The sequence below is a fragment of the Artemia franciscana genome, chromosome 19 (assembly GCF_032884065.1).
Source record: "Artemia franciscana chromosome 19, ASM3288406v1, whole genome shotgun sequence".
Taxonomy (NCBI): Eukaryota; Metazoa; Arthropoda; class Branchiopoda; order Anostraca; family Artemiidae; genus Artemia; species Artemia franciscana.
In genome coordinates, this window is record NC_088881.1 from 12,127,386 (window position 1) to 12,142,541 (window position 15,156).

The 15,156-nt window shown below is 34.7% G+C and overlaps 1 protein-coding gene across 7 annotated transcripts in view; it reads left to right on the forward strand.

Annotated features, from left to right (window-relative positions):
- LOC136039289 (zinc finger protein basonuclin-1-like) overlaps positions 1 to 15,156 on the forward strand; it is a 166,218-nt gene that overhangs the window by 138,876 nt on the left and 12,186 nt on the right. For all 7 annotated transcript variants that reach the window (XM_065722894.1, XM_065722896.1, XM_065722895.1 and 4 more), the window contains one exon: positions 6,617 to 6,846. In XM_065722894.1, coding sequence (XP_065578966.1) covers positions 6,617 to 6,846 — 230 coding nt within the window. The remainder of the gene's footprint in view (positions 1 to 6,616; positions 6,847 to 15,156) is intronic.

The following is a 15,156-nucleotide window of genomic DNA, read 5'->3' on the forward strand; positions in this document are numbered from 1 at the left end:
ATTAATGTTGCGAGCTACTTCCCCTGCTCTATGACAGGGATTTTAGGAAGGAAGAGATGTTTCGTTCAAAAGGGGGATATACTGCGCTGTTACAACCTACAGAATTAGTCAGTGTCCTGTTCTTTCAAAAGCCTCAACCAAATCGTTAATTCTTATTGAAATTTCAATGAACCCCACATAAGTTTTTTTAAGAGGGCAAAAGCTTGCAAAAAAAATGGGCGTGTGGAATTTTTGAAGGCATGAAATTGGAAATTGTACCTTCAAAAGTGTGGTTAAACGAAAAATACACAAAGGTTTAGTTTTGCTTCGATATTTTGACATTGAAACTGTATGAAAACCATTCTAAATAAAACAAATAGATTTTAACTTTGAAATACTAAACTTGACATTTTTAAGTTAAAATTTTGCAGTTTAGGATTTCTAGGCAGGATTGCGTGGATATTGTTCAAAGAAAAATCATGTTTTTTAGCTTCAGAGCTAAAAACAAAAGAAAATGACGATAAAAGTTTATTTAGGGTTGTTTCTGATGAACTAAAACATTAAATTAGTCGAATAAAGCATACTCGTAGGGGGTTGTGGACTTCGGCCCTACGTCCCTGAGATCTCACGATGCCTATTTTTTCTCTATGTTTCCTTGTATTGTCATATAATTCACCTTTTGAACCTTTTCATTTCGCGTATATGTTCCATTCTCTCCTGAAATAAATTATTTCGTACGTCCCTGAAACAATTACATTAACTCCCATAGGAAAAGATTTTTTGGAAGAAGGGGGGGGGGCTCATTTGAAGACCACCGAATAAATAGTCGCTCAGTTAGGCTGCTTAAGTCCTTTCTTCGGCAACCATGCCCCTAGACAAGGTACCATACTCTTATGGGAAATAGAAAAATTCTAGTTCTCTCACAATTTTCGATCGCGTGAATAAACAGAATAGATAGGCTGAAGTTTGTTTTTTCCGTCAACCCTCATATATACCCTATGACATACCAGTAGGCTAGTAATTGCTCAAAAGGAAGGATAGGCTAATTAAATTACGAAAATTGCCTATTTCGCTTTCAGGCACATGTTAGGGTAAAACTACATTACCGGTGTTTAAACTGCTTCTTCTTTTAGGAGTTTGTGACCAACTACCTTAAGCATATTGATAATAATAACAAAAGGTTTTTGGATCAATTTACTAATCGCATCAATCACTATCAGCTATTCTTAAGCTTATGAACCTGTCATCTACTCTGCCGACCATAAGCAAGTTTCAAAACGGGTAAATTGAAGTTCTGTAATTAAATTTTTCATAACTGAATTTGATTAGACCCGAAATTGTTTAAACAAAAAGATGGTCCTATCGAAGAATAACAATTGAGTGTGAGAAAAACCAAGTTGTCTACAAAGATTTCAACTATGTGCTTACTCAGTGCGTTTGAAACAAAATTTGGGTAAATAACTTGTAAATATGTAACCTGGTACATGGGGCTCGAAGGGAAGTAAGACAAAAATTCTGAGTGCTAAAATGGTCCTCAGAGGACCCCCCTCCTCAACCTGTTTCGTTATATTCGTATGAAATTCATGTGCAACTGCTAATAAACACTTGTTTATTTTTACATAAACCACTTAAAATAAATAAATAAAACACTTGTTTATTTTTACATAAAATACTTGAAATAAATAAATAAAACACTTATTTATTTTTACATAAAACACTTAAAATAAATAAAACACTTGTTTATTTTTACATAAAACACTTAAAATAAATAAATAAATAAAACATTTTGTTTATTTTACATACGTTTTGCGAAATTTTTAGCCTTAGAGGGGACTTATCCCTCTCCACAGGTGATGCTTATTCACGAAAATGTGGGGAGTGGAGTAAGGATTTTTCGACTTTTATTAAAGGCTAAAGCCTGTTAAAGATAATAAAAAAAGGGTCTTTCAAATGTATGGAGCTTTTCCGATATTTATTTAAGGAAGGTGTGCAAACTGTAGCTCAATAGGGATAAATCCTTTTATTTGACAGTGAAACAGGAACAAGAACGAAGATAAAAACAGGTAATTTTCAAAATTCAGGGGGAAGCTCCCTCCCCAATAGGCGTCGCTGTCCATTTCTCTTAAAAAAGGACTTTAGCCAAGTCCTAAGCCTTAAAGAACTTTAGCCTTAAAGGACTGTAAGCCACTGATCTGCGTCAGTAATTGAAATAGAAATCTATTTTATGAAATGCAAAGTCACTAGCATACTATCAATCAGTTGTTGAGGGGCAAATTGTCAAATGAATTTAATTTAAATTCAAACACAGGGGACTAGCTCCTTTGGGAGGAATTAGATGAGTAGTCCCTTCCTGCTCTTCTTTTTATTCTATTTGTTATCAACGCTTCAGTATTACCAGCCATTACATTGCAATCAGCTGCATCAAGGCCGTATCCAGGGGGAGTAGGGGGGTTAACCCCCCAACCCCAGCATGTTTGTCCGATTCGTAAAATAATAAATATAAAACAAATTTTGGATGCTTTTAAAAGATTTGTAACACCCCCCCCCCAAAAAAAAAATCATGGATGAGCCCCTGAGGTGCATAGACAGAAAATTGTTTTGATTCGGTGGTAGTGGTGGGGTCTCGTAAGAATACCAAAAATAGGCCATTCCCACGAAAAAAGAGCTGGAATTGTTGTGATAGAGACGAATAGCTAAATCGCTGTTTTCGGTAAAGCGCTGCGTCAATTAAGTTTCTATGCTCCATCATTTTTTCTTTGGAAACTTATTTGACAATCTTTATCATTGACCTACTCGGAGGCTACAAGGACGGGGAATATAAGTAGGTATTTATGCCGGTTAATGTTTCAATTTGGGAGGGGGGTAACACTTGAAAACAATTACTAAAAATAGGAGAATTATCTAAATATTTATGAGAAATAAAAGAAGAATTGAAAATAATTAGAAAGTTTGGACATCGAAGACCTCCTCCTCTGAGTATGTGCCTAGATAATTCAAAGAATAGAGGATTTTGGCATAAAGAGCAAATTCTGATTTTAATATTATTAGTAAATGTAAATTATTAACTTTTATTTCAGTGTTTGTTACGGTATGACGAGGGTCAATCTTTTGTCTTATACCAAGCACATAAAGATATGTTTCTAATCCCGACTTATATTATATTCGCTTTTAAAATTTTAAGACCATTAATTTATCTCTGGTAGTATTTAGACGAACCTGATGCTTTCAAATGTTTCTGTAGGGAAAGAAAGGGGATCTTCTGTCCCTCTCCCATAAAAATCTCTAAGCAATCTGCACGATCATAAACACTTCATTTAGAAAAAAGAAATACAGTTAAGATTGGTGTAAGGAATACCCCCCCCCCCTACTCGTACCTACACCGCTTTGAAAAATTACCCTGTTGTCTATTGTTGCAGACAAGGGTTTTACATTAGAATTAAATTAAAAAAAAACAAGTTTTTTAAATGAAAGTAAGGAGCGACATTAAAAATTAAAACGAACAGAAATTACTCCGTATATGAAAGGGGCTTTTCCTTCTCAACGCCCCGCTCTTTACGCTAAAGTTTGACTCTTTCTCTTAACTCTACATTTTAAAACAGTAAAAAACTTTAGCGTAAAGAGCGGGGTGTTGAGAAGGAAAAGCCCCTTTCATATACGGAGTAATTTCTGTTCGTTTTAATTTTTACTGTCGCTCCTTACTTTCATTTAAAAAACTTGTTTTTTTTTAATTTAATTTCTGAACGTTTTTGAATCAATGCATGTTTTGATTTTGGCTCTCTGCAGAGGAATAATTAAAACGAAATTTGCATATTTATTTTTTTTGGCTAAATGGCTTTCTCATAATTTTGATCGAATGGTTTTGAGAAAAAAAGAGCGGGGGAGGAAGCCTAGTTGCCCTCCGATTTTCGGTTAATTAAAAAGGCAACTAGAACTTTTAATTTTTTACGAATCTTTTTATAAGTAAAAGGTATACGTAACTTATAAATTAGCTTACGTAAAGAACTTGTGTATTCTTGGGTTTTTATTACATATATGAGGGGGTTTGCCCCCTCGCCAGTACCTCGCTCTTTACACTAAAGCTTAAATTTTGTCCCAATTCATTAAGAATGACCCCTGAATCACAAAAGCCGCAGAATAAATAGTTGAAATTACTAAAAGTACTTTGGCGTAAAGAGCGAGGTATTAGGAGGAGGTGTGCCCCTCATATGGGTAATAATTTCTGTTCGTTTTAAGTTTTAATGCTGCTGCTTACTTCCAGCTGAAAAAAAAACTTTTTCATTGTTTTTTTTTAAGTAATGCTAGTAATTCCTGCGCTCCCTTCATGGAAATTTTCTTCCCCCATGACAAATTCCTCGATGGAAAGCTCCCCCAGCATATTCCCCTCTTCTCAACCCCTGCCTCCAACCAAAAAATCCTCCGGAAAACGCCTGTACACTTCCCAATAACCATTACTATATGTAAGCACTGGTCAAAGTTTTGAACTTGTAACCCCTCCCACGGGGACTGTGGGGGAGTAAGTCGTCCCCAAAGACATAGTTATAAGGTATTTCGACTACGCTGAATAAAATGGCTATCTCAAAAGTTTGATCCGTTGACTTTGGGAAAATAAATAGCGTGGGAGGGGGCCTAGGTGCCCTCCAATTTTTTGGTCACTTAAAAAGGGCACTAGAACTTTTCGTTTCCGTTAGAATGAGCCCTCTCGCGATCTTCCCTGGGGGAAAAAAAAAAACAAAAAAAAAAACAAATAAACACGCATCCGTGATCTGCTTTCTGGCAAAAAATATAAATTTCCACATTTTTGTAGATAGGAGCTTGAAACTTCTACAGTATGGTTCTCTGATACGCTGAATCTGATGGTGTGATTTTCGTTAAGATTCTATGACTTTTAGGGGTTGTTTTCCCCTATTTTCTAAAATAACGCAAATTTTCTCAGGCTCGTAACTTTTGATGGGTACGACTAAACTTGATGAAACTTATATATTTAAAATCAGCATTAAAATGCAATTCTTTTGATGTAGCTATTGGTACCAAAATTCAATTTTTTAGACTTTTGGTTACTATTGAGCCGGGTCGCTCCTTACTACAGTTCGTTACCACGAACTGTTTGAAAAGTAACCTGTCTTATTTTTTGTTTATTGTAAAGACTCTTGCTGGTGAAGTCCAAAAAGGATGGGGTCAGCCATCTTTTAAGATTACATCTACACAAACAAAATTAAAATTGGTTTTTTTTTTTAGCAGAAAAAGATTCAGTCTGTTTCTTTGTCCAGACGATAGGTGTTCATTGTCCAAACGCTTTCCTTTAAATATATTTAGGTCGGGACCTCCCGCAAACTGTAATAACGTCTAACGCTCTATTCTCTGATCAGGTACTCATCCTTATTATCTTGCCAAGACAGACTCAAATTAGAAAGTGTCCTTTCGCAGAAATAATGTCTCAGCATCAACCCTATTCTTAAGGTGAGTAACGGGCTGTATTTTGTCAATTGTAGCTGCCTAAATGTCATGTCTGATGACATATGACAACGTCGAAATTCAGAGTGGTACGCTATTATAAAAGGTAATCAACTAGATATTTGCTTTCCCAAACTGCAACTTGAGGGTAATTACAAATGGCTTTAACTTCCTCCTACCGCGTCCTCAAAGGACTCAAATGATATATAATTTACTTCTTAGTTGCCAATATGGTGGTTGAATTATTACGCCTGTCAAACATTTGGAAAACAAAATGTGTTGCAGCAGTCTAACTGGGGAAAAACATTGTCATTTGATATTGACCAGGGAAATAAAGCAATAGAATATCCTAAGGATCTAGAGCCGTTTCGCAGGAGGGCAACCGGGAAAGTTTCTCCGGGGCGACGTAGCTAGGGGGTTGTCGCGACTGGGGAATTGTCCACTTTGATCCAATTTTTCACTTTGATTTGTGTCTTTAAAATTATAATTTCAGTTGATCATATGTCTGACTCATGCCGATCCACTTTTGATATTATAAAATCAGTGTAAAGTTAACTTTTATTATGGTTATATTGTGGCGTAGCGAAAGTCGGTCCGTTCCCTTATACTCGGCATGTACAGTTACGTTTCTAGCTCTGACTCATTTTGCATTTGTTTGTAAAACATTTTAAAAGCTCTATTTTAACTATAACATTATTTAGACGAGAAAGTCACCTTCAAGAGGTTTCCAAGAGGAAAAAAAGGATCTTCAGCTCCCTTTTCCAAAGAGTTCTCCGAGCAATACTACATGATGTATAAATACTCCACTTTAGACCACTAATTACAATTGATATGATAAGCCGTAGACCCCCCCCCCCTTGATCCTCTTAAAAAAGTACGTTGTTGTCTATTAATGAAAAACTGGGTATTATATTATAAATTCTGTCGGTCAAGCATTCTGTGAACGATTTGTATTGCTCCAGTTTAAGGGAAAATATGACTATTTGATACTAACCGACGGAATAAATGTACGGAATGCTTCAAGGACCTAGTAAATCAAACTTTTTTCGCAGAATTTTGTGTTGGATTAAACAAAATGTGTATACGGTAAAAATAGGTTGATGGCAGAATCGGGTCGAAGCCCGATTTTGGTGTCTTAAACCCTTTTATTTTGTCGATTTGAAAACCTGGATATGTAATTTTTTAGCTATCTCTAAGCTACGTATGAGATCAACTGAGAACAATTACGACACTTCCTTCAACGGGGATGTCTTTGACGTTGCCAGTCTGGCTTTGTATGGATGTCATGCCATCCCTGTTCGAGTCAAAATACTACTGGATAGACTATTTGCTTCATTGGCTCCAGATGGAGTTGCCACTGTCTTAGAACGACTAGGGTGGTCACCTGAAGAATATGCCCGAGGATATATTGTGCAGGTGAGATAGTTACATGTTATTATCTGTTTATTATCCCCCCAAGTTTGGTGAATTGCCGTGTCTCATCAATAACGGTCAGAACATAGGGAAAATTTTTAATTTTAGAAAATGCTGCAAGGCAAATGAAAAAAAACTGTCGCGTATACATATGACACCTGCTCTGTCTTTAAAATATTCTATCTCAAAAAAATATAACGTCGTCAGTAGTGTGATAAAAGTCGCTGACTGTTAAAAATTCAAATTTAAAATTCATATTCAAATATGTTGAGTTGCATGTTCTCAATGTAGTTGGAAATATATATAATTGAATTTTTGCAATTATATATAAAATATAAAATAAAATATATAAATATAAAAGCAAATATAAAATAGCAAAGTTTCCAGTATTCACTGTTGACGATTTCTTTGGTTCTCTCGTCAATCATTTTAGCTGTTTGGATGGGTGGAAGAGAATAAAAAAAATCAAGAGGGATATTTTACGTTTAATGATATAGATTTTGGAGGTACCATACTAAAGAAGTTTTTTCTAATTAATCCAGATCGATTTCTCATCCAATTTATCGAACTAAATAAATAAAAAAAAAAAAAAAATATTTGCTCATATCAGTGTGTTAGGGTGTCCCACAATTGACTGCCTAATCGAGAATGCCACTTTATGCAACTACCAATTGTACAAATGACTGATTTAGCGTGACTAAAGACATTCTATTGTCGTCTTTTCAAATGAATCTAGGGTAGTTGAGATTGTAAATAATAGTCTACTTATTAGGCTGCCTCTTTTCATCTCCTTTGTAACTCTTTACAAGGGTAAAATGAAATAAATGGCCAAAAAGTAAGTGGCAATGCTGCCCATACCGGCGTCAATCTAGCCAGAAGCTTTTGTCTTAATATCTTCTAGGATTTTGAAGTTAGAATTTTATGGAAGGTGTTTTGGTTTTTGATTTAAAAATGAAATTAAATTTCATTTAAAGTATGTTTTGTTTAGGTCAAGTTTTAATTTCAGATAGCAAAAACTTAGATAACAAAGTGTAAGATTCAGAGAAGAAGAAATCCTCTTTTTAAGGACTAAGAGACTGGGTACAAACATTGTAAATATTTTTTATACATTTTTCAAACCGGCAATAACAGCCAACAAACTCCACTTTTAAACTTTAAACATTTGTTACTAAAAGATAGTGTGAACTGCCACAAAAGCAGCACAATAACAAAATTTCACTGGAGCTAAAACTTCTTTTGCGATTTTTTGAGAAATCACGGATTTCGTTTTACAAGATTTAAGGCTTAGAATGAGATTATGGCCTTTGCAAGAAAGCCCTTACTACCATTTAGGTAAGATGGCACGAGTCACGTGGATGATCCTGGCGAGAAAATATGCTGCCCCCCCTATAAATAAAAAATGTACAAAAAATACACAATCTAAAGTAAATATAACTTTTGTACCATTATCGACTCCTTCTTTCAGACAAATATTTACTTTATTACATAAATAATATGTTTAAATATAGTATAAACTATGTTTATTTTGTTGGACTTAACTATGCGCAAAAATATGTGAAAAGGACTATTGTCTCTTGTTTTAAAATCCAGGATCGCATTTTGTTTTTCATAGCTACTTAAAACTTGCTAGAAAAATGTTTCATTTTGCTTAATAAATCATTTTAAATCTTTCATTATTTTTCATTTACCTCCCAAGTTTTCTGATTTCTTAAGATTTTATGGTTCTCGTGACGCAATTCTACGATTGCGTAAATTTTTCTTTTTCATTCTTCCAAACAGCGGAACCAACAAGAGATTTGAAACAGAACTAAGCATATTTAGAATGTCAGTTCCTGGCGATGTTACATGTAGCACCTAGGCAAACACTTACTCGGAGGGGATGCTTGCTCCCCCCAATTTTTAAAAAATGTACCCCTCAATACCTCCCCAAAATAAATCATCGAGAAGACATACCAAAGGTTATACTGTTTTTGAAAGGTCTATGTTTTGGAAATTTAACACTATCAACTATTCACATTTCTAAAAAAAAACTATGTCATTTTTTATGTCAACTATTATGTCTTATGACATAATACGATTATGTCATAATATGATTATGTCAACTATTCACATTTCTGAAAAAAAAACTATGTGTCATTTTTGGAAACAGTTTGTTTTAGAGAGGATTCGCCAGATTATTAATGCACAGTGTAGACTACACAAGCACGCGCAAGCATTTCCAGCTGGGGGGGGGGGGATAAAAATCTAAAAACTAGACAAGCTCTACAGATAATGTAAGAGCCTACAGAAAGAATTATAAATGTTTAGATTTTGACAAGAAATTTCGTCTGTAGTCGCAAAAAGTTGTTCCCAAACTTTGAACAGAAGGATTATCTTCTTAAAACGAACAAAAAGTATCATATATATGTTTTATTGAAAGTATGGTCAATATCAGTAATATGCTGACGCTTTATCAAAAAGGGCTTACGCACTTTGCCCTCATTCTAGAGAGCAAGATTTTTCTGAAATAAAAACATCTTTCTGCAAAACACGAACTACAAGGAAGTTTATAATAACTTTTCGTGCTTAATCGAGGAACTTTCAACTTTGGACTACAGAACCAATAATGTTTTTTATTACTAATGTTTTTCCTGTTAGAATTCCTCCTCGGGAAATTTAGCTCAAAATTTTAAACTTGCTGGGACAATTAGAAAAAGGTTTAACATAAACATAGAAAGGTCATGTTCACAAAACGAAAATTAATAATGGTTATTCATTTATTCACATCGACCAATAAGTTTATTATTAATATTTGTTTTTGTGGTAAAAGAGGTAAAAGCGTCACTTATGCCCCTTATTCGTATGACTCCTAAACCTCTTTAATAAACCTCTTATCCACATTCGTATTCTATCATAATATCCTAGTTGATTACTATTACTATATCGTATACAAAAAAATCTTTGAGTACTAAGGAATTTGCTGAAATACACTTTTCCAATGATGGAAGGGGGTATTTAGAGGGGTATGATGTAACTATGACTTTTTTCAATGGAACGAAATTCATAAAGAGGGCCTTTTTCAAACATGATTCTCAAAAGATCCATAATTATTTTTTCCAAGTCATATTTTCAGTATTTTGAGGAGGATTTTTGGAGGAAGCAAGATGTTACCATGACCTTTTTTGTAAATCAAAGCAGAGCCCTGAACATGTTTTAAGCTTGGCCCCCATAGGGTAAAAAATTAATTCTTTGGGCTAGATTTTTCTGTTAAAAAAAGTGGAAAATACAGCCACACTTGTAATGTTTAAATGTACTCAATACGGTTTTTCCTTTGTATCACAGAGTTGAGCTCTCCCTACTCTTCTTGATCTGATTTGGGGGGTAGGGGATGGAATGAAAAACGGAAAATATCGCTGTCTTATAAACCATTCAGTAACAGGCTACTAAGAAAAACACATGTTGCAAGACCATTACAAAATCAGTATTTGATCAAATACCTAGAATTCTGGTCAAAACCTCCTAGATGGCAAAATGACTGAATGTCAACTCTAAAAATAAATTTTGACAATAACAAGCGTAAATGCATCAAAACAATTAGATTTTTCTACGTAAAATCTATATCTAATATCTACGTAAAATTCAATAAACTCACAAACATAGGCATGTAGCTCAAGCCTTCTTTAGCATTAGAAAATTGGTAAAGTTGGAAATTAGGAAAACCTCCCTAAAAGGGCTGTGATCTTGATGAAAACTACGCTATCAAATTTCAGGCATTTGAAAACCCTGGAGAGGAGGTTCTACCTTCAAAACTGAGGTCATTACACTTCGTCATTCGGCCATCCACCTGACTTTGATTCAAATCCTGGAAATCTAGTCAAATTCCTGGTTTATCATCATAAATTCCAACAAATTACATGCTAAAAAATTCAGATAAAAATTAAAAAAGGAATTGGAGAAAAACAAGACCAAGTGATACAAAGAATTTCAAATAGTTCAGAACAAATAAATACCTAACCCCTTATTGGATGTCAAATTCCGTCTGTTATAAATAGTGTACTGTTAAGTCTTTTAGGGTAAAAGTAAGTAAAGTAAGTATGACAGCATTAGACCCTTAAGGTCCGAACCGGCGGTGCTGAACCAGTTTCGTGGTCCTTCAGCCAGGAAGTTGGGGGCTAGCCACCCTGTGCTTTCGCACACCCTTCCTGCTTACCTTCGCCATATTTCTCCAGGTACCCATTTAGAACCGGGTAGACTCTGGCTGAACTTACAGAGTCACGTCACTGACCTCGTCCCCAGCCAAGTAACCGGCAACAGCAGGAATCGAACCCGTGCCCCTCGGACAAAGGATTCCCAACCCAGCGCGCCAACCACTTAGCTAGGACAGTAATTTAGAGTACTTTGAACTTAAACACGGAGGACTATCAAAAATGGGCTGGGGACACTTTTTTAGCTCTATCTTTCCACATTGACAATTTTTCATCTTGTTTCCAATGTACAAGACAATTTTCCATTTTATTTCAAAGGCACAATCCAAAGATAATTGGTTGTATAAAACGAAAAATTTTGAGATATACGAAAATGTTGCCTTTTTAAGCTGAATTATCAACCTGATTTCAAATTACACATTAAGGCCACTTTAGTTTTTTTTTCTAAAGTAGTAGCAATCATACCGTTTCGTCAAACGTGACTCTCTGATAAATATTGAACAAAAAAGGAGAGACAGGAGTGTTTGAAATTGTTGGTATCAACCTGTATTATTAGCACAGAAAATAAATGATTCGGATAAGAGATCTACTCATCAAATTTGCGTTATGTATTCATAGGTAGCAATTTTAAAAATATATGAACGTTATTACTAAAGTTTTGCTTAAATACGAATGAAACTCTACTTTAAGAACATGACTCGGATGTGAAGGTAATAAAAGGCATAAGTTTAACCATAAATGGTTTTGGCATGTTATTTAACCAATAGTTGCAGATAAAAATGAATATTATAGAAACTTTTCCAAAAGTGATAGAACGTAAAATCGCAGGCTTTTCAGAGAGCGGGTACATTCTTCAGACAATTATAGTATTTTGTTGTTCGCTAAACATACCTTGGATTATAGTCAATTTTATGATTAGCCTACTTTGAGCAAGCAATTCAAAAAATTAGATATGGTACTGAAATTGAAGCCAGTTCGACTTATAGCTTGATTCTAGCTCAAATCGAGCTTCGAGTCAAGTTGTGACGCAGAATTACCCCAGTATGGCCCTTGATCCCGAATTTATTTAACATGACACCACTCGAATTTAACGGGTGTCTTAAATTTGGGCTTGGTCTGAGACAATTTTAGGGGAGGGACAGAGGGGCTCTTGTCCCAGGCTCATAAATTTTAGGGGTGAAAAATTTCAAATACATAATGTATCGGTTATAATCATTTTGTAAATATTTAATAAATTATCAATTGATTAATCAAATTAATGAAAATTCAAATAATTAATTTAAACACTCAATAATAATAATCAATTAATTTCAATAATAAACTAAAAATAATTAAAACATAGATTAAGAATTATAATTCTTTAAGAAAAAATAATTAAGCGTAAATCAAGAACGAAATTTTTTTTAAATTTAGCCTGAAAATTTTGTAGGAGACAGGAGGGGGCCTAATCAAAATTTGGACCCGGGCGCAAGAAAGGTCAAAAACCTTCTCTGGGCTTGACTGTAACCCATGAATTCGGATCGAAGGACCTTATTACTAAATTTTTAGTGGAACGAAAATAGCAAAGGCTATGCTGCTTTACGATATGACTATACAAGTCAATAAAAGTCACAAGTGTAACCCTGATTATTTTTCAAAAGTGTAAGAACAACAAGGGCAAAAATTTTCAAGGCTATTATAATAATCCCCATCAGCATAGAAATGACTTGGAATAGAGTTGTTTTTCACGATTAAAAAGCTGCGAAAAATTTGCACATGAATCCAAGTTTTAAGCCGTTAAATTCAACTGAATGTCAAGTTAAACTTCGAGTTGACTCTATATTCACTAAGGCCATCATGTTTGGTCTGACTTGGCAAGTCATCAACCCAAATAAAATCCGAACCTCGAGTTAGGTCCCAATTTGAGACCATGGGCAAAACTAAACGAAGTTACAATAACATTTTTATAAGAATAAGAATGAAATTCTACCCCTAAGACATGATTGTGATAAACAAGCGGTATAAAACTTAAGTTATGTTGGAAAAATAGTAAAATACTAAAATATAAGAAACAATATACCATACCTGTCTTAGGTATCCCTATTGGCGTCAAACCACTTTGTGATGTCTCAGCACTAGGTGATGGGAGACCAGAGGTATGGGTCACACACTTTGTCAGTTTTTTTTTTTTTAATTTGGTTAACACAAATTTTACCTACGCCATCATGTATCCGCAACTGGTAAATCTGTTTAGGGCAGCCCTCCATATTTATCTGTGTGTCTGCAAAAAAGTTAAGAATGTGTATATTGCGCGCAACCTGCCTAGGTATGTTGATATAACATTTTAAATGACAATTCATTTCACTTTCTTTTTCATAAATAAAAAATAGATCTTGCGCGATTAAAGGCGACTAAAAAATATGTAAAAGATCTTTAAACTGGGTTTTGAAGGTTTTTTTTTAGCTGTAAATAAAATAAAATCTTAAGCTTAGAAGGTCATCAAAGTACAGGAACATATCCAGGATTTTTTCAGAGGGGGGTTCATATTTTTTTAAACACATCAAAAATTTGATTATATCAATTTTTGTTGCGTTTTTAGGAGTTGAAAAATTTTTTGGGAGAGGTGGTCAAACCCCCTCCCCCCATGGATAGTTTCTTATAGAAAATAACGCTTGTCATACCACAGGTTCATGTAGCATCTCTCGACCAAGTACAAGAAATGGTACCTCTGGTCTCGCAGCGTACGCCTCCCGTCCTGTTTTCTGATTAGGATATTAAGGTGGCTGCGAATAACACTCTTTCTTGGCCACCCCTTCTAGGATTTTAGAGATATATTGATTAGCTTCGCTAGTTAGAAATATATTTAATGGGCTTTTCAGTGATTTCAAATAGCTGTTGATGTTTAAAACATTAGCTGACGCCAAAAACATTAACCAAAAGCAAAAAAAAAAGAAACTGATCACTCTTAGAAAACCAATGTTGAATTATTAGCTCTTGTTTGGCTGCTATTTAAGTGTCAACACTTCAATTGCTCCATATATGCCAGGTCATTCTAAGATTAATTTGCTCCTGTCTCAGACTATATCAAACCCAGTTGACTATGCGTCCCCTTTTTTCGAGCTCTTATGTATCAAAGAAACATTTGTCTATTTCTGGTTTTTCTTGAGTTTTGAGTACCAGGCGTATCTTAGAACTAATCTGTCTCTATGACAAAACGGACATGTGACACTCCACTGGTGGGAATTGATGAATGGCCTCCATTTAGAATTTTGTCGTTTGATTTCATACTAATCTTCATTTCCTCTCGGATTAACAAGGCTGGTCGAAAGTTGGAAAATGTGCTATTTTTCTGAATTAGTGGTGTGATAATGCAGTTTTTGCCGCGTCCTGGTGGGTGATTTTGGCACTAACATTCCCATAGAATTTTAAATTAGAATTTCGTGGTTTTAATTCATAATGGATTAAAGAAAGGCATCATAGGTCATCAAAGGAGAGAGACAGAAATAGTAAAAAAAAAAAATGCATTAAAATTGTATGGTCAATGAAAGGGTCATTGGAAATTTTTCCAGATTTATTATAAGAAAGTACATGACGTGGTAACACAACAGTTTAATTTCGTCAATTCACGAAACTTTAAAGTGGGGGGGGGGAAGATGTATTTAGCGAAATCTAGGGGTTGGCAAATTCGTTTTTTTTTCAATGAAAAGACCAAAACAAGCATGTTCCAGTTTAAAAAAAAGCAAAAAAAGATATTTACAAACCTGGGGTGCAAGAAAAAACAGGAGGTGTATGCCCCCTAATTGACGCCGCTGTCAAAGTCTCATTGGGATAGCATTATTTAGGGCTAATTGGGACAAGGCTAATGTCAGGGGCAAGGATGCATTCAGCAGGTAGGGGGTTTGAACCCACCCCTGAATTGTTTGTCCGACTCATAAAAACGTAACAAAAAGGCAAATAAAAAATGTATTATGTCTTAAAAAAATAATCATGGATATGGCCTTGATCATGCGTATCTTCGAGCTAATCGCTATTTTAACAATAGAATAGTGATTTTATACTGGCAGGATTAAAAAAAATGACCCCATATATAATTGTATCATCCGATCTTCTCACTTTCTGGTGTATTAGCATAGCTGTTAATTCGACAATA